Here is a 21,345-nt window from a genome sequence, read left to right on the forward strand (position 1 = left end):
GGTTCTGTCCCACCTTGTTTAAGGTGACACTGTGATCAGCTCTGCCAGATTATAAAATGTCTGTTCATAGCTTCGTCGCCCTTGGTTCTTGTTTTATGCTGATATTTGGTTTTAGCACAGGACTTCGAGAAAATGCGTAAGTAGATGTTTCTAACGTATTAATTCGCTTCAGCTAAAGAATTGTGCGTTGCAAAGAAGTGACACAACGGGTGTGGCTATATATGGATCACTGAGATATAGTGTAAAATGTTTGCCTGCATGTCGTCCTGGTACGGGGTGTACACATATCACACACTGTTAACGTGTCTGTGTCATCGTGTTTATGAACAGTAAACTACGGTTATAACGAACTCAAAGGGACCACTAATTTTAGTTCGTAATTACCGTAGTTCGTTACAGGCATATAAACAACATTTATACAACAAAGGGTCGGGACTAAAAAATAAGTTCGTTATATCGATCAGCTCGTTATAAGCGTGTTCGTTATAAACGTATTTTACTGTAAATGGACATCTGTTACATAGTCAGCACATCTATGTAATCCTTAAATTACGTACACGTATCACATTATTTCAAATATTTTCTTAGTATACGTCTCGATACAAGTGTGATTATGTGTAAGCACGTATTACACATGAATGTAATCATGTTATTGTGTAGACAGGTAGTTTGGAGATATACCTAGTGTATTTTGAAATTTGACGTCTCACTGCAGAATCGATACCTTCTTATTTACATTTGGAACCTCGCGCTAAAGAGCTAAATTCTACAATGACGCTTTCATGTGCATTATGAGTACAAAGGTCAGCTATCTTAGAATGTTCCGAAAAGGGGTCACAGGTAGTGTATAATGTAACATATATCACTGAAGTTCAAGATTAATATACACACAGTCTTACACTAGTTCAAAATAACTCTTCAAAAGACAACGTTTCCCAAAGTCATGTTTCAATGTCAGCGCAACCTGTTCCATATCTCCACTGCATGGTTCGAGACTATTGTGGCACTGACACAGTGGTTCGTGTAGGTCTTGCTTAACTGACCAAGCGCCTGTGCAGTGACTCCGCAGTGGACCAGGGAGTGTCGGGAGAAATGTTTGTGAGTGCTCGGGGCTTTTGGTACATAAAGCAGTGCTTTCAGGATTAATTGTAGACAGATACAATTTCAATGAAGCAACTGGACAGGGCGGAGTGCACTTTTCTAATGATTTATGTCACCTATATTATAGTGCATTTCAGTTAGAATATTACAGAACAAGTCACTAAAAGTTTCATGAACGTAATTATCATTTGTATGTTAACGATATGCCTTCCTTAAGGGTTGTCACCGCATCATCACACCAGTCAGGGATAATGTCTTGGATGAAAAAACATCCGATATCGAACGTATGCAGTTCTGAGGACAGTTGATATTTTCATTAACACGGTTTTTGTGTCAAGAGGTTTTAATCGGAAAAATTGTGACCTCACTATAACCAATCAGAAGATTCTTCAATGTCATGTAGAATACATGTGCATGAATAAACATAGAATAGACACGTATTACAGAATAACCGCCATGTTATCCTTTTAATGTGCGGATATATATTACGTCTCCCTGAACGCGTTGTTATGTCGCTTTATATTGCCTGTTGAAGCTCTGTGTTTGTATAAGTGATTTCCTGTACTGAGTTCTTGACGTTGTTGTTTTTTTATTTCGTTATCTTTAGCACTAACGTGGTTACGAGGACAACGTATTCCCGGGTGAGATACACAGCAAATTGCGGTACATGGGGCTGGAGACGTTGCACCAGATACAGGTAGGGTAATCCATTTTCTTTTTCCTTTCTACATGTATGTGTGTGTTACCGTTTTAATGTGTACTACATAAACAATACATATTTAGACATTGAACACGTGGGAATATATGTTTATTCGATACTCAACTTTTATTTGGATTGTATACGTACTAGACATCCATATGCACATGTTTATCATAGAATCACATAATGTATATTAACATGATGATATATAAGGTAAAGAAGAAACACATCGTATGATCACGACAGTATTGGCCCTTTAAATGATTATCTGTTGAATACTTTCCAACAGTTCCTTTATACAAAACTGTTCCTGTCATTATCCCTTTTATTAAAGTTTACTGTTACAGAGATATAGATATCTGTTATAGATATTTATTTAGATACCTTTCCTGTCACTGTGATAATGTCTAATTTTCTACATGTCGTTACCTATGGTTATATTAGTAAATGATTTATTGCCTTATGTACATGTTTTTATGACATATTTCTTTTTCATATTTTAGTGCTTATCAACTGTGCAACATGGATCTTCACATGGAACAATACAGTCTTATCTCATTTGATCCTTTCTTATAACAATATGAAGTTCCGTTCCGATAGTTTCCTCCAAATACCACACACGTATTGTTGTAACTGACCACATTGTAATAATACCTACATTTCAGGCGGGGGTCGTCTAAAACATTCCACTGCAGGACTGGGTACAGATCAACTGACAATATTGGGTGTCCACACGGTGAGTCAACAATCCCATACCTGTCCTTTAGTTTACACTCTAGTAGGGTATACAGTAATTCTTGATTTAGACTTGGTCCGATGCTGACATATATTCTCTCCCAGTATTCTCCCAAAATGAATCTAACTCAAGTCTAGATTCCCTCAGCATTGTTCTGAGCTCCATTTGGATTTACTTCTTTCATTTTGTAGATGTATATTTTAGGAATAAAATAACTTTATTTTTTGGACTAATTGCTAGATGAGGCGACGTCTGTGTCTCCCAAAGCCTTTTCTTGAGTTGGTAGTCACAAAATCTCAAAATCAGAGCAAGGTTACACCTATCGATGGCTGAAGGTCAGTGATATACCCCAAAATGACTTTAATAATAACAACGACATTATCTCTGGGACAATAATAAACTAAGCGCAAAAGAAAGGTTGGTTGGCCATTTGTAGTTTTCCTAAAAACAGCGATAACTGGTGTAAAGTGGGTATTGGGAATATGACTGCCCAGGAACAGGTACCAAAAAACACCCAACCCGAATGCGCCACCTTTGACGGCGCTCGTGCGGTGACAAAAAAGGGTGAAACAGGTTTCCCGCCTATGGCATAAACTGCACGTGCATGTTAGCTGTATAAATGCGTTCGTCTGCAGGGTATAACCACACGTGATGAAAGCACACAAAAGAAATGCCACGACTGTCACAGGAGCAGAGAGAGAGAGAGAGCCATCGGTATGGCCGAAATGGGGGCAACACAGGTCCAAAATTCCAGAAGGTTTGGTTGTACACCATTGACAGTAGCCAGGCTGATCCAACGGTACAGGCAGACAGGGAGGACACAGATACGGCTCATTCACCTGCGAAACAGATTCGTAACGGCGACGGCGACGGCGACGGCGACGGCGACGGCGACGGCAGCATTAGCGTTGTGACATCCCATTAGCCAACGTACAGTACTACGACGACTTCGTGCTGCTTGAATCCGAGCGTATCGTCCTTTCCGAGGAATGGCACTGACTGCTCAACATCGACGCCTGTGACTGCGATGGGCGAGGCTGGTTCGACGCTGGCAAGGCAGAAATTGGCGTCGAGTGCTGTTTACTGATGAAAGTCGGTTAACTTGTTTCGAAATGACGGCAGAGAACGAGTTTATCGACGCAGAAGGTAATGTTTGGCTCCAGTGTGTATTTGAGAGGTCCACCCATTCGGCGTGGGAGGTGTCATGGTGTGGGGCGATATTTGTGGAGATCAGAAAACTGATTTGGTGATTATACAGGGAAACCCGAACGCTGTGCAGTCCAGAGACCAAGTGTTGCAGCCAGTTACAAAACCAACAGCGGGGGACATTGTTCAACACGACAATGCCAGGCCCCATACTGCAAGAGTGACTCGGAACTTTCTAAACCAGCAGAACTTTGACGTTTTGCCCTGGCCTGCCCACTCACCCGATATGAATCCTATTGAACATCTGTGGGACCATCTTGACAGACAGATTAGAGCACGCCTTCAGCCTCCCGTCAACAGACAAGAATTGCAACAGGCCCTGAGATACGAGTGGCAGCGGATTCCAGTCCACGTCATCAGAAGACTGACGTCATCGATGAGGCGGCGTATCACAGCATGCACTGAGGCAGCTGGAGGTGATACACGCTATTGAACTTTTGGAAATGAAATTTCTTACCACACCATTGTTTACCTTTAGCTTACATTACCTGTGATTGCACGATTTCATTCATCAAACATTTGTTACCCCTACCTAGATTATATTATAATTCACAACAAAACCTCTTCTTGTTATTTTTGTATCGATCATGGAACTCGACCTATACTTTCTTTTGCCGCCCAGTTTATATGGTTTATTTGATGTTAAACCATGAATCTGGAAAATTATCGGGTCTGACTTGTCAATCATAATAAAAATAAATATTTCAAATCACAGTAATGGGGACAAAAGTGAGCTTGAATTTTGTTCCCTTTCTGTATGCGACTGTGATGGTTACATCCAATGAGTGGTGTCCCGTCACAATGATGCAGCGTGGTGGTGAACTAAACCTTGCAAGAATTGCTTCATTGTCTTTGCCATCTTTATGTAAGTTAATGAAGTAACTACGCTATACGCTTTCAATACCTGAATTATTATCCTGACAAGGTAATATACTAAACTTAACGAATATTGAACCTTGAGCAACTCATGGTCCTTTGTGAAGCTTCACTATAAACAGTACAAACAACAAACGCATTGTGTGTGTGGAATTAAATATGGGCGCAGTTTATCACAACATTTGTAAGGTTTAATAATGATAATAAAATGACAACTGAGCGCCGATATATCAGACGTGAGCAGCTCAGATTATAGATAGGAGTGTCTCACTGGGGTCGCCAGACATGAATAACCTACCTTATTGGAGACTGTTATCTGAGAGGGACATCACATCAACAAATCCATTCTCCACTTCAGATCATAACAATAGTCCTTTATGCCTGCTAGGGTATCGCATAGACAGGTGTGAAAGCACCATAATTATGATTGCTAACCCAACAATTACCTGAATCAAGATTATGTCCCCCAGCGTCCCGCCACCGATTCCATACCGCCGCCACAAATGTAAGTCAAGTAGAACTGTTTACTTCTACTTCATGTAAGAAAATAGCTATCCCCACATCAGAAGGTGAATGTCATCATTGCGATATAAGTTGGAATCGCTTGCCGTAATATCATGCTTAATTCGACGACACCCTTTTTACTCTCTTTCTCTTCCGTTCAATAGTAGCCCCGCACTGTGCGCCATGCCAAACCGTTCAAGGTAGCATATCCGACCACACCAGTCATGTTTCAGGCATAGACTCGGTGATACAAGAAACCACCCCTTCAACTTTCTTACTTAGGTCTACACCACTATCCATCACTACATCATTTTATCCAAGATGTAATACAAGTACCTGTGTGTTGAGTCTATCTTGATGCATGGTCTCAAGTCGTCCATCTTCATTCCTCGCTTGCCAAGCCACTTCACCTGAGCTCCCAGGTGGTCTAGTCGCACATTCTTGCCAAATTCTAACCGCCGAGATTTCGTCTGGGCCCAATACACATTGGAAGATCCGACGAACCAAATGTCTTAAAAACTTAGTTGGCAGGTTTAGCATACAAATGAAATGTGACAGTTCCTTACAGTAAACGTATTCTGATATATGTTTTAAACACATCCGATTTCCACCTTCCCGAACACTTGATGACGTCAGTAGGAACACCCTGCATAGCTGCAGATGTAGCTGCACAGATGCGAAAAGAGTGAGACTTGTATTTATTGTGCTCCAGACCAACAAACCCTAACGCTTTGCAAACCATTGAAGAAAACTGGTATCTCTTTACAGGAAGACCATCAGTATGTATGAAAAGGCTCTCTTGATGAATGGGGTCTGATATCCGAATACAATCCAGGCAATGTCGCTGGGCAAATTGAAACATCATCATGGGCTCCAACTTGCTGTTGAACTGCTCTCAAATCGGTTTTGGACATGCAAATTGTCATATCAAAATTCCATGAACTTAATAGCACATCAGATCGCAACAGTCCCTGATACGCTGGGCCTCACTGGCTCACCTACGTGCAAGAATCCAAAGAATGTCATGGAGAACATACTTTGAAACAGAATAGGCTCGTACATAGACTTTGAAACAGATTGCAAGGCTTCCTTTTATTGTTTTAGCAATGGTAAGGTGGTAGAAGATCTTGCTTCTGAGCATCTCTTCTTATTCCTTGTAACTTTTTGATGTGCCATAATGATGCTAATTTATTATATAAACTGATAGCTGAGATATGCTGATAAGCTGTTGCTAGAGATTGAGATATTGATATACGTAATAGCCTGTTGCAGAGTTGCGTCCCTTGGGCACGCCAGAAACCTTTGACTGTGGGTTCGAATCCCGGTTCGCCCCGATTATTTTTCCCGGTTTGTCAGCACCATATCCGTGCTCGTGGGTTTCACCGAAGTGGTAAACGTCTGAGACCTGCATCACTTCGGGCTTTCCTCCCACATTAAACTGACACACCATGATATAACTGGAATACTGTTAAAAGCGGCGTTAAACCCAACTCACTCACTCACTAATAGCCTGTTAACTTCGCCTTCCATATCTGCCATAAAGAATCTGTCAAAACCATTACTCTCGGTGATGACGATGTTAACCTATTCAGTATATGTACTACTGCCTGATTGTCAGATTTAAACATCACTTTCTTGTTTGTGAGATGTTCCCCCTAAAAATGAGCTGCCACAAATATTGGGAAAAACACCTTGAATGTGATGTCTGAGGTGTAACCTTAGAGTCGCCATTCCTTTGGCCAAAATCCAGCTGCTCACATGCCTTTGAAGTACAAACAAAATACACAATGCTGCACAATCTGTAAATAACAGTATTGATCTGGGAACACTGTAATACCATTATGACAGCTTAAAAACTCCAGCTATCTATTAATACCATCCTCCACCTCTCTAATCAGCCTGATATGATGATTTGCATCGTTTCTGAATCAGTTTCATTTCCAAGGAATGTCAAACAAGTATATGGAAGTATTGTCTTCTCACTAGCAATAGGAACTCCCAACTCATGACATAGCAACATAAAGGTGTCAAGAGCGCCTTGGCAATGATTAGGGTTAGGTGAGCTACCAAAACGAAAGTCATCCAAATTAACGTCCCTTGTTTCAACCTGCATTGAGTAGCCCAGTGTATAAAACTTCAAACACTACACAGCTGGTGCGGCATCCCATTGGGAGGCACATACCTACATAATAGTTTTCCTGGCAAGAAATACCCGATTTAATCTTCGAATTGCTGATGGTAGGGCGATGGTGTGGAGGCGCCGCCATGAACGTTACGCCCAGTGTTGTGTACAGGAAATTGACGGATTTCGAGGCGGAAGTGTCATTGTGTGGGGTGCTTTCTGTGGCAATGCACGTTCCAGGCTTCTTGTCATCCGTGGCAACCTCAGCGCTGCTGCTTACCGCGACCAGGTACTGGCACCAGAACTTCTGCCTTTTATGGCAGCACATGTACCCGGTTTGGTCTTCCTACACGACAATGCCAGAGCCCACACAGCAATTTTGACAAGGAATTTCCTTCAGAATGCGGGAGTCAACGTTATGGACTGACCGACGAGGTCTCCCGACCTCAATCCCATCGAACACGTCTGGGATGCTCTTGGCGGAAGTCTGCGCACTCTCCAGAACGAACCACAGATTTTGCAAGATCTTGGCACCATTTTGCAGCAACAATGGCGTCGTCTTCCCAATCATGTGTTCACAAGCATCACAAGATCCATGCGGAGGCGTTGTGTGGCAGTTGTCAACGCACATGGTGGCCCTACACGCTATTGAACTTGTGTGCCATCAGATTCTCGTGCTTGGGACTTATGATTTTAACTGTTGATGTTATTACCGAATACCGTAGGTGCTTGGAACAAATTATGGTTACCACCCTTAATTAAAATCCTTCTTTGGACATTAATGATTAAAAATTACCTTCTCTGATACATTTGTCCGTTGTATATCACATATGAGATTACTTTTAAAAATGTGAAGTTTTTAATTTGACTCAGTATACATGTTCATATCTGCACAAACTTCAGCTACATTTCGAAGTCATAGCATGAATTGAAGTCATAGCATGGAAGTTGGCGTTTTATCTGTCTGTTGGGTTTAACATATTGGCCTTGGTCTTGACCTTGCTTGTAGTATGGATTGATACCAGCACTTGATGATTGGGTTGCAAACATAAGCAAACGTTCATTATTGATGACAGACCATGGTTCATGCGGATTGTGAGCATGGCGAAGTCGAAACTGCTGATCATGACTGTGTAGGCTAATGACTGTGTAGGCGTGTCAAGTTATGTGCATTAATTAAACGATCACCTGATTCATGTCACGCCACAGTATATATTCCTACACCTGGAATGTTTATCAATCTCGTCATTTTTGTCTGTTTTGATATATACAACTGTTTTTGGTTAAACTATTGTAGATAAAACATGTTTTACGTTGTTGTCGAATTTAATTATAAGCATTGACTGTGTATTTGTTTAGGTTCATTGGGGTATGAATCGAAAAACCGATATGCAAACTTTTGTAAGAATAAGCTACGCGGATTTATACAGTTTGCACATCGGTTTTTCGATTCATACCTCAATGAACCGAAAAAAATACACAGTCAATTCTTAGGTGACTGAGTGTCACCGCTATCACAAGCTCAGTAGGCCTATCACTTTCTGGGTGGAAATTTACGGCCATTAATACTATCAAGCTCATGTTTCAAAACGCTAGTTTTAGACAACAATACATTAGACTAAATATAATTATAGACTAAAATATGTGTACACATGTGCCTCTTGAGTGTTTAAATGTTTCGGTACTCTTTGGGGAACAAAGAATTTCATATTGAAGGTACGTCTCCTGGTATATGCATTCGTGTTTTTCCAAATAGCAGGAGCAGAACATTGGCTCGTGGTTTGCAGCACACCTGGTGGTCACTGCTAGGGACATCAACATTAACACAGACCATTCCGTTTGTTATATACCATCCCGATCAATAGGGTTACACTGTATTACAGGATTTTAGTAGACAACAGGTTGCACACACGCTGACACACACACGCGCACGCACAACCCCACACGCACACGCTCGCACACACACACGTATGTGTGTACTTAATCCGTTGTCCCTCAATGTCAGTGTGCACCGCCATCAGCAACTGTGACCTAGAGACGTGCACCAGCAGCAGCAACCAAGTGTGTAGTCGCTGTGATGGGGTTGTGTCGGAGCAGGCAGGACACAGGGCATATGTGGCTTCTCCAACAAGGAAATCTTGCATACGTGAGTTTGTAATGAGTATTAAAATAGAATTGTGTCGCATAATGTATAATGAAACGAATTATGTAATTATGACAAGTATACAGGTTATAGTATTCCAGATTAGTTTGTTTTGAGTCTAGATATAAAAAGTCTACTTTATACATTCAATATCAATCAAACACTGAGAGACGTACAAATATGATCCCATACCTACATATCCAGTTTAGCTGTACTATTAAAGTTCTCTCGAGTTTAAAATTCTTTTGTTCTTGAAAACCTGATTTTGGTATTAAACCAGTTTTCTTTTGTATACTTTCTTACTCAATAAATTTAATCCAAGGTTTCCTTCACAGAGGCGTGTTCCTGGCGGAGTGACAGCACCTGGTGTTATCCCGGGACCTGCAGGAACGAGTACGCCAGCAACTGTGTCTGCTCCAGTGGATTCACAGGGAAACACTGCCAGACAAGTGAGACTTATTAACAGCCAGCGAAAGAGGGCTAGAGAGCCAGGCACACGTGGCGATATCAAATATCTGCCTTTTGGTACTTCTATTCCTAAAGATGTAATGTTTCTATAGTTCACTAACCTGATCGAACCTTTTATTTTAGCAGTTCATATGGTGTGTATGATTTCGTTTCTAGTTACAGCGAAGCCCACAATAAACTCCAACCTCCTACGACTGACCGCCAGCAATGGGGACGTGGCCGAGGCACCTCCCAACATCAGCAGTGGTCCATCTCAGTCCACCAGCTGGTCCAACATCAACTCCCCATCCAGCATATACTACAAGTTCACAGCCGAATATAGAACAGCTCCTCCTGCCAGACACGCCTTCGTTGAACGTTTCACAGTGGGCATTGTCGGTGGTAATACTTCCCTCAAACTAAGAGGTACGTGAGCGTCATCATCCACATGTCATCCCCTGACTAGAAAGTATATACCATGGTTTGTTAATGGGTATATCACCTGTATGCAGGATAATGATCATGACTTATGATATGTTTTTGTTCTGTTGCCAGGTCAAATTGCCTCCTTTCCATGTGGAGGAGTCAGCAGCAGCAGCCCGAACACAGGCCCGTACACCTGTGAATTAAGCAGATCATGGTCGTCTGTGCTACATGTGCCTCTACCCTTGCAACACAGAGATGTGTAAGTAGATGGATAATAATGTATGTAAACGATTACTAATCAGTGGTAAAGTTCAGATATGATACCTTCCGAAATTGGTCCCTTGATCCCTAAATACTGACACGCAAAAGAAACGCAAGTCGAGTATGCAGTATATATGTTATTTATTTTCAAGAAATACTAATAGGGCAAGATTGACACAAATTTGACTGAAGACAGTTTAATGGATTAAAAGGAAGATGACATAATTGTTTTGTTTTTTCAAATGTTAAGGGCTTACACAGTTTCGGGTCAATACCCAAAATGTCAGTCAATACCTGGTGTGACCACCATTAGCATTGATCACTGCCACACATCTCCTGTACATTGAGTGGATCAGACGAAAGCCCTAGAGATCCTCCTGCACACATCCAGAGCAGCTGTGCGTAGTTCATCGGCAGTTGTAGGGACTGGGCGCACATTGTGCAGACGCCCACAAGTGTTCGATGGGAGTCAGGTCAGGGCTGAGGGCTGGCCACGGTAGAACACGGATGTTGTGTTGTTGCAGAAAGGCCATGGTAGCTCTGGCAACATGGGGACGAGCGTTGTCCTGCTGGAAAATGTGTTGTTGATGTTGTGAAAAATATGGAACAACGTGGGGTCTGATCACTTGGTCGATATACCGCTGAGCAGTGACGCCGTGTCCCCGACCTTGACCAACATTCAGAAAGCACATGGGTCTAAGTCTTGCATTAAGTCCAATCCCTGCCCATATCATGATGCTAGGTCCACCCCGTGGATCCCTTTCCACAACATTTCTGTCAGCGAAACGATCACCTCGACGCCGCCAAATCTGACTCTTCCGTCTGCATGGGAGACACAAAAGCGACTTTCATCAGAGAAGATGACACGCCTCCACTCACGATGACCCTGTACCCACTGAAGCCGTGCTTGTCAATGCCGTGGTTGGAGAACAGGACGACGTCGGATCACAGTGTCCCGGCTAATGTGTCGATTATGTGTTCCTATGGTCTGTCGAGCACTTTCACTTGCAGTTAGGAACGGATGTCGCTGGTATTGACGGGTAATCTGCCGATCTTGTCGAGGTGTGGTAACCCTAGTACGACCGCTCCGAGGAAGGTCATCTGTGGTCTGTGTAGCATTGTATCGATGCAGGAGACAGTAAATTGTGGTATGTTAACGTTGAAATGACGGGCAACATCTCGGACAGACTCTTCCAAACGTCCAATAGCCTGGTTTTCCTGAATTTGAGTTAGGCGTGGCATTGTTGACCAAGGAGTGGTAGGTCCAAGAATCGGCCACAGTTCTATACCCACTAAAGTTCGTGACAGTTGGTGCATTTTCGATTTCGCGAGAAATGGGTGCATGATACCCACATATTCATTGAAATGGTGCGTTTTAGAGATTCGTTTTTTATGTTGCGTTTTTACTCGGGGCCTTCAAAATGCAACCAAAAATATTGATAACACCATCAGAGATATCTGACAGAGTTTTGCCGATATCCATGCAACCAAAAATATTGATAACACCATCAGGTCTCACTACATGCTAAAACTCGTATCAATTTATGGTTCCGTGTTTGTTACCTATTTGCTTAAATCCACTTGCGTTTCTTTTGCGTGTGAGTATAGTGTGTCGATAATTACCTGTCGTGTGTAAGGAAAGGATGCTTCATCTGTTTAAAACTATCAAATTACAAAAGACAAATTTATTCATCATTGGCAGCATTGAGATATCCAACATGGCCACCAATGGAGGGTATGTAAAGATCCGGAACAAGGAGCGTAACACACTAGCAACCCACTACTACATCGGTGCTGCACAGTCCCACACCTTTACAATGACCATTGACCTGGTGGCTCCCTATCACTGTACTGGTTCTACTGCCTGTGTTGTCAGCATGTTGTCAGCTCCCAATGTGATCACAGCTGTAAGTATAGAACACACCTGTGGTTTAGGTTAGTTATATAATTTCGTCAACTTCTTGACATAATCTTAGGTTTGTTTCATCATTGTTTTCAGCCGACAGTGAACCTCCGCTGGAGTGGCTGGGTAGATGATGATGCAGGTGTTGACCACTTTGTGAGGGAGGTGTATGAACTCCACGCTGTTGGGGATGAACTCAGAGATAAACGTTTAGTCGACACTAAGACTGTCAACAGGTCAAAGGTGATTGTTTCATTTACTTTACTCTGCATAAAAAACAACGCAAAAGTGATGTATTGTTTATGTATCACATAAATAATCAACAGATGGTAATCGATTGTTCAAAATTGGCACACAATATTGTCATTGACCCAGGTTCCATATGTTGCACATGGAACATGGTGAAGGTCATCTGTTCTCATTATCTTTTATGGCCACCATTAGAGTCCAAAACGTCCCATGGAAGCAATCAGATCCCACTCTGTCTGCAGTGTTTATGCCAACTGTCGGACGTGCTCGCAGTCGTTGATCCAGTGCATCCCATACGTGTTCGAATAGGTTTAAATCTGGAGGACCATGGCAGGACCTGGATGTTGTGATTCCTCAAAAAGGCTGTTGTCAGTCTTGCCATGTGAGGTCGGGCGTTGTCCTGTTGGAAAATGACGGTCGCTTGTTGCATAAAGGGAAGGACGTGTGGTCAAAGAATCACATCCGTTTAACGTTGCAATGTGTAGTTAAATTCCCCAGAACTTTCACAAAGTTTGTTCTACCAGTGTTTGCTGCCCACATCATCACACTACTACCACACTCATCTGTCCACTTCCTGTAAGCAGTTTTGTGCATAACATTCCCCGCGACGACTGTGAACACGACGTTTACCATCCGCACGGCGAAGCATAAAACGTGACTCGTCACTTCATCGCAGTTGTGGCCATACTCTGTGACCTTGTCATCATTGACGTCGCAGGCGACGATGTAGGTACGTCAAAATGACACCGCAAAGTGGTCGCCTAGCGCGAATACTTTCAGCGCGTAAACGGTTCCTCACTGTCTGGGCTGATCTCCTTCACAATCCTGGTATTTCCGTAGTCGTAGACTTGGCCATGGTGGCTCATTCACGTAAGTGACGTAGCCGTATAAATCTAGTGACACGTGGTCAATCGGATCTGGGAAAAACCTTGCTACGGCCAAAGACGATTCTCCTGTTTGCAGTCGGCCATTAGCGTTGTAGTCCAACAAGTGATGTTGCACGTGCATGTCATGTCACGTGGTTGTGTTTTTGCAATTTTTCCATCTTAACATCAACTTTCTGCAGTCCCTACTTCTTTCCACACAAATCAATCCCAATCCATGGTATTAATTTTGCATGGATATCGGCAAAACTCTGTCAGATATTTACGTTTTTACTGCTTTTGCGTTTCGTTTTGGCAGATGGAAATGGATAAGCTAACACTTAGTTTTAGACACAGTAAAAGTATATATACTACCATGGGTTTACAGCCTTGTCAACCACAAACACACAAACACATATCAACGTTTGATTCTGACATGTGCTGAATTTGTATGCGCGCTATTTCAACTGCACTGACAGTTAAGCTTTTTATATATTTTTCCCTTATTTGTTTCGATCAGTGTATATAATTTGTTTCACTATGTCTGTGTATCGTTGTAATTGACTTCGGGGATAAGGAAACCTGGTAATAATAATCGACAAGTTCAGACTGTCTACATCCTGTGTGTATTCTTTCAGGAGACAGACATCTTCGTGTTACCTTCAGTCGGGGTGTACTCAGTTGTCCTGTCTGCCTTTGACAAGGCAGGTAATCACAGAAGTGCCAGACGGATACTGATATATGATGGTAAGTCGACTGTAACAACTCAGGATAAAAAAGAACTCCGTGTGACGACAGCATCAGCAGCAACGTCAGAGTGGCAAACGACGTCATCAGCAGTGACAGTGGACTGGACCAACAGATACATCAACACAGTACATCACAACAACAAGTGGCTCCATGGGGTGGCTTCCAGTGGTGGTGTCGGCTCGGACTATGATGACAACGAGGGTGACAGAAGTGTGGCTGCAACCAAAAATGTTCAAGGTAGGCTCGCATCAGAAGGTTGCTCAAAAAGAACATACACACGTTCCAGAATCTAATGACATATAATTCATCTGTCACACATTATGACAAAACCAGCCGTCTTTCCTACAATAGCAGTGGTGATATTAATTCATGACACGAGAAGCTCGGACCGGAGGGTATCTGGGTTACAGTTAATCCCCTGGGTCCATGTGCACAAAGCCATAGCGCTACGACGATCGTAGACTTACATGAGCCGTTTCACTGAGATCGTTTTGTACAAGTAGACCCAGAACTCCAATGTTTAAGGGGATTGGTTGGTGAGCCTCGCTTATTTGATTGGTTGCTTGTCTCCGTACCCTGATGACTGAGGACATTGCTCATGATTCCACGATTATTTACCGGCCGACGTGGTGTTCATTTGTTATCTTACTGCGGATTTTAAAGAAACATAGCTGCAATTCTAAATTTGCAAGGTAGTTGTGAGTCAGTATACGTAGTTGACATGTGGCTCACTGATTAAGTAATTGAACATAATTTCTTAAGACAACTAAAGTTTGTCACAGAAGATATATATTTGATGTATATTCCATTGTGATTATTTAAGTGGATATCACTTATGAAAACAAACACCCAGATCATGTAATGAAGTGTATGTTTGTGACTAGGTATCACCAGTTTCCGAACATCTTACAAAATCGACCATAAAGGGGGATCGTTCCTCACCAGACTACCGGCTGATCACGTTTTCACAAAACAAGGTCTGAGTCAGTCACAAACAATAACACCCTCATTAGTGGATGGGGACACCGTACGCTTCTGGGTGCGAGCCTATGACATCAAGTCGGATGTGAAGGAAGAGCACGTGACAGTCCACATCGACACATCACCTCCAGTCATAGAGTACCTGTGGCTCTCCAGAAACGACAGCCTCAACATCAGCGTATATCGGGTGGAGGAACTTAATGATGTGATGTAAACATGTTTATGGTAGTTTTGTCCATGTGCCATTTGTTAATTCAGTTCTCATCTCAACCATTTAAACGGCACAGCGGGACAACACACATTGTTATATTTTGAATGTTTTAACATTGTGTTAAAACGAATTTGAGAAATATCAAGTTAATTCAGGAAACAATTATATTCATGAAATCAAATTAAAAATTACCTTAGATTGATATTGAAACAGCTTTTCTACCTAGCAAATCTATCTCATCCTAGAATGGAATGGGACATGTCCGATGAACACAGTGGAGTGGAAATGGTGGAATGGAGAATCGTAGAAAAACGACAAGATGAAGAAATTGTGCTGGCTGTCCATGACATCTCTATTCAAAGCCATCGTGTATGTCACTATTTTCTATTGGTATCCAGAATCCAGGTTGTCAATGGTGCAATGACCTGCAGAAAAGTTTGTATTATGCAGCATTTCTGTCCCTCAACCATTAGTACTCTTAACGTTCTTATTTTGAACACTCGAAACTCAATATAAACTAATAAATATAATGAAATGATGTCATGTTTGATGTTTAAGTAACGATGATTTCAGACCATGGATGACTGCAACACCATGTATGACACAAGGGATGGTAACTGTTATTGTACTCACGACGGCAGATGTTATCATCCCCACTTCCATGTGAAACCTTCACGTGACGACATAAGGGAAGTCAGGTCAGCTGATGGAAAGAAATACTGTTTTGAAGTCACAGTTACAAATCATGCTAAACTCAAAACTGAACAAGAAGTTAAGGTAAACGGCTTACACATTTTTAACGAATTTCACCTTTTATTGTATATCACATCCCCAATAGTATTAGCGGAATAGAATGGTCTTTGTTGCAAGTAACGGTGCTGAACTTACGATTACGCCGCCTACTCTAGAGTAACGTCTCATCCACAGAGAACCGAAGGGGATTATTACTGTACGCACTCGTAATATAATAAGCAAAGCCTCAGTTGTTAAAACACTATTGTGTCTACTGTTGATTAATGTGAATGTTTGTGGCTTTATTAATAAAGCAATATTTGAACGAAGGAATCATTGTAGAAGCAGGTAAACACTGACCACATTTTCACAAATGTATGTATTGTGTTCACAAATTTATACCGCCTGTACACAACCAGTTAGACTGCAAATCAGAGTATGGGAACATGGGTTTAAACCCTAAGAACAGTAGCGAATGACAGGAACACATGAAACAAAGCATCAATTTCTGAGTGCTGATGTGGGTGGGGGTGGGGGTGGTGGGGTGTTGGGGTGGGGGGGTCGGGTAGCCTTGTGTTTAAAGCGTTAACCCGGGTTCGATTCCCGACGTGGGTACAATATGTGAAGCCCATTTCTGGTGTCCCCCTGCGTGATATTGTAGGAATATTGCTAAAAACAGAAGAAAACCATACTCACTCACTCACTGATTATTGAAAATCGAGACAGAGCTATTGGGATGCACCAGAAGAGTAACAGCCTGCACATTTTAACTCAGAGTGTGATATGGAGGCTGTGGCACTGGAACAGTTGCCTATGCACGAAGACCAGGTTGTCCCAGGGTCACAACACAGAGACAGGATAGGTATCTTGTGAACCTTTCCATGCGTGGCCGATTTCTGACGTGTAAACGGTCCCCAGAAACCATTAGCCCAATAAAGCTGAAAATTGCGTTGCTTGTTATCATCAATGGCAGCATGCATGTAGGTGCGGTATTGTGGTTGGACTAAACATATACGTTCCAAGTTTGGGTTTGATATTTTGAATTCATGTGATTTGCCCCATAACCATGCTCCTAAGTTCTTTCAAAATGTATTCATGGCTATGTAAACATACATTCCTACGAACATGATAGGCTGATGAAACAGAACTTTAACAACATATTTAGATCACAATGGACGCAAGCCCCCCTCATTCTGGCATTGTCCACGATGGTCAGTCTGGGCACCCGGAAGTGGACTACCAGGACAGCCTACAGCTCCATGCCCACTGGGACGGATTCGTTGACAAGGAGAGCGCAATCGCCTTTTATCAGTACACCTTCGGTCCAAGATGTTTACAAGGAGACCTGTTTGACCTAAATAAAACCAAAAACGTTAGTCCTTTATTGTTTAAATGTAACAATGGTAGCTATATAAATAGCATTATCATATAAAGAATTCTAAGTAATTTCGGGAAATCGTTCTTCAGAATACATTTCCTTCAGTACAGTGCATTTATTCTAATGATAATACACAGTTTTGCATTCACATGTCACCTTTGAGGACACAGAGCAGGAATTACTATGGTGCTATAATTCTTGTTACGGCAGATGGAATCAACACACTCGACCGAAGTCACATGGACAGCACCCTCTTGTGGAAAGTTTTATGTAACTGTTGTTGCTTATAATAGAGCTCAGCAGAGAAGCGATGCCGTTTGTTCTGATGGAGTTGAGACGTGTAAAGGTACGTCAGACCTGGTGTCTCTGCGGTCTATTTTCTCTTTCCTTGTTGTAAAAACGTTCATTTCATTTTTCAGTAAGTACTAATTTAGAGACGTGCAAATCCACTCACGTCCTCAGTAAACCCAGTAAATCAGAAAGTACATAAGACCTAAAGTCTCTTCAATCTATTTTCCAATTCCCTGTTGTCAAGACTTCTGTTATTATTGTGAGCATTCCGATTTGCTTTCGAAGTTCAAATCCGGTTTTCAATTTGGCCGCAAGTGTGTAAACAGTTTATGCGCAAGACGAACAAAGCTTAAAAAGGCTTAAATAACTTTTGTGTAACTGATAATGGACTTTCGTACATTCACGATTGTTGAATGCATCATGAGGTACATTCACCTTTCAGTGTCTCAGAATCTGTGGCACCATATACAGTTTAACTCAACATAGATGTCTGCATCCACAAGACGTGTATTAAGTTGAATGTGTACAAAATCAATAATTTACTCATAATCTTAACCCAATGAAATGATTTGGTTGGTTGGTTGATTTGTTGTTTAACGCCGCACTCAGCAATATTCCAGCGATATGACGGCGGTCTGTAAATAATCGAGTCTGGACCAGACAATCCAGTGATTGATATCATGAGCATCGATCCACGCAATTGGGACTGATAACATGCATCAACCAAGTCAGCGAGCCTGACCACCCGATCCAGTTAGTCGCCTTTTACGGCAGGCATAGTCGCCTTTTACGGCAAGCATGGGTTGCTGAAGACCTATTCTACCCCGGCTCTCCACGGGTCCCAATGAAATGAAGTACTTTGGGAAGGCACATTATGAAGAGAGTGGAAACTTTGAGCGAATGATAAATACTTTCGGGAAGGATGTCACGAGAAGATCAAAGGTCACATTCACTAGAATAAAGATGCTCATTCAAAGCGTTTGTAGATATGTAGATATGTCGTGTTTGGAACTATGAACTGATATTCAAAAGGAGGCTTTAACAAGCTACAGTGTGCATGTAGAGTCGACTGTTTTACTACAAATATTTTAACAGACGTGCTAAAATGTCACTGTTAGTTATGATAAAGGTTCATATCTATCGTCAGTGTCCCTACTGAAGACTTTCCGTTCAGTTCCGTGTAATCTTTGAAATACAAAAATACAACTATGAATATAAATGTTATGTAGCCAAGATGGCAGCTTCCCTCACACAGGAACAATGTATTTTAGATCCAGTGGTAGTACAGTTTACAAATATGGGTACACCATCTTCTATTAGTAGTGTTAATCTCACCCCACATAATGGTCAAAATTAAGGGGTCAGATGCATTTTGCCGAAAACATATTTAATTCCTACCAAATCAAAGATACCATCAGAAATGTACTCCCAATCATTTATCAGACAGTAACGATTGGTAATTGGACATGATATTGACTATATAAATTCGTTATAAGAATACTATGTCATAATGCTCCTGAAATACGACGTCAATGGATTCTAACGTCAGTGCATTTTCCTTCAGCTAATCCAGTGGTCGGAAAAACCCTTGTACCGATAGTGTCGGGGACTGTGTCCGCCGTGGTTGCAGGTGCTGCCATCATCATTGGCGTTGTTGTCTGGAAGAGGAAACAAAGGTCATCTGTTCTCCTGAAATGCAATAAAATTCTACTTATCATATCATGGATATTAATATCAACTTTATCAACCAATAATATAAGATACACTAAGTCTTATCACGATCCGATATGCTGCTATTGTCTTTTTGTCAAATTGCGTTTTCAGGTGATAATAATGTTTTAAATTTGTAAACATGGTTGTTGTATGCATGATTACAGAAATGATCCGGAAGAAATCGCCTGTAAAGAATATAAAAGGGACAAAGAGATATATTCATCTTAAATTTGTTGTTTTACATTTCGGTCATAGTCTTAAAAGAACAGCAGCTGTCAACCATCTTCCACCACAAATCCAATAAGACCAGACCTGAACGTTATAATTATGTATATTCCGAAATCAGTTTAATAAATGAGACAATTCAGACACAATTGTAACGTGTAGCCGTCTCAAAATGGACAACGATATGACATATTGTTTCAACCAAGTACAGGGATCTTTACACAATACTTTTATGTACATTTTAACCATGGCTCCTTTGTCCTTGGCCGCACATTAACTAATTCAGTTCTCAGTTAAACACCACTTGGCAACGAGGGAGCTGTTTTTCCCCTTTAGTTTACCTTGATAATAGAACAATTTCACGAAAAGGTGTGTCTCCAGCGGGACTTTTATCTGTTTATGAACGGTGAAATCCGTGTCTTGTGCCGTACGTTTTATGTTATTCTTTCCACTGTACGTGTGTGATGTCGTTTTTCGTCCATAGAAACAAACAGAGAGAAATGAAATACACTTATCTTGATTAGGGCTATGTTTGCTCATGATACGCCCATCAACATGGGCAAGTCATATATAGGTGACTGATAAATGTGCTCCAGTTTGGCCAATATATAATTGTATTCTTGCCCCGGTAAGTGCATTCATAACCACAGTCGCCAAAGAGTGAGGTGCACGTGCGGACGGCTCAGGGAACATTGTTGACGGGCATCACACAGGGCCGACTCACACAGTATTCTCTCAGTTGAACATTGAGTTCTTGAATGTCTTTATGAATAATATCTAAAACAAAACACAATTGTTATAACAGTTTAGGTGCTAAGGTGTTTTGAATGTTGGCCATGTTTTAATAGGTTCACCCGGACCTTGGTTTCTAATCGTTGAAATGGTTAGTTAACTAGCCAGTTAAACAATTAGACACTATGTCCTCGTGCGCTAACCTGTACGTATTGATGTTTATGTAATACAGACGTCAACCGGAAAAGACTGACCAAACTGTGTACTACAACATAAGGCTACCAACACGTGTTAAACCTAAACAGATAAAACCTCGGGCCAACAGAAGTCAACCTGAAGCCAGCTGCAGGACGTATGACACGCTTGATTTCAACGCAGGCGCTGATGAAGAAGCATATGGTTCTATACAGATTCGTGGGTCGGGTGAAACAAGCATATATGAACCCATTGAAAGTCCTATATATGTAAACTGTGGCGGTACGTCGAGGTTTACACCACGCGTGACGTTCAACAGTACATGAAATGACATATACGAAGACGTCTGAACACAGAATGTCCTGCCACACAAACATCACTCTCAATCATAATCTTTGTTAAGAAAACATATACAAACCTCTGTTAAACAAGCGTTGGGGATACCATGGGTTAAAATAGTTCCAAGCAACCTATGATTGTATTGGGCGCGACTAAATTAATCGGGTGCCCAGGCTTGTTCATTGTGTGTCTCTGTAACCCAACGACGTGGATCTCTGCTAATTATGTCAATCACTGGATTGTCTAGAGCAGATTCGAACA

At 41.7% G+C, this 21,345-nt stretch overlaps 1 protein-coding gene across 1 annotated transcript; it reads left to right on the plus strand.

The window, feature by feature from the left end:
• Positions 1 to 56: 56 nt before the first annotated feature.
• On the plus strand, positions 57 to 21,071 carry LOC139449670 (uncharacterized). Its single transcript, XM_071231156.1, has 17 exons — positions 57 to 136; positions 1,709 to 1,798; positions 2,467 to 2,537; positions 9,251 to 9,391; positions 9,724 to 9,837; positions 10,013 to 10,261; positions 10,391 to 10,520; positions 12,225 to 12,429; positions 12,522 to 12,668; positions 14,176 to 14,524; positions 15,172 to 15,478; positions 15,725 to 15,848; positions 16,053 to 16,256; positions 17,377 to 17,583; positions 17,800 to 17,935; positions 19,445 to 19,556; positions 20,783 to 21,071. The coding sequence occupies exons 1-17, from the start codon at positions 57 to 59 to the stop codon at positions 21,069 to 21,071; spliced, it is 2,955 nt and encodes a 984-aa protein (XP_071087257.1).
• Positions 21,072 to 21,345: the final 274 nt, after the last annotated feature.

The sequence above is a fragment of the Haliotis cracherodii genome, unplaced genomic scaffold (genome assembly GCF_022045235.1).
Source record: "Haliotis cracherodii isolate W230 unplaced genomic scaffold, xgHalCrac1.p SCAF_8, whole genome shotgun sequence".
Taxonomy (NCBI): Eukaryota; Metazoa; Mollusca; class Gastropoda; order Lepetellida; family Haliotidae; genus Haliotis; species Haliotis cracherodii.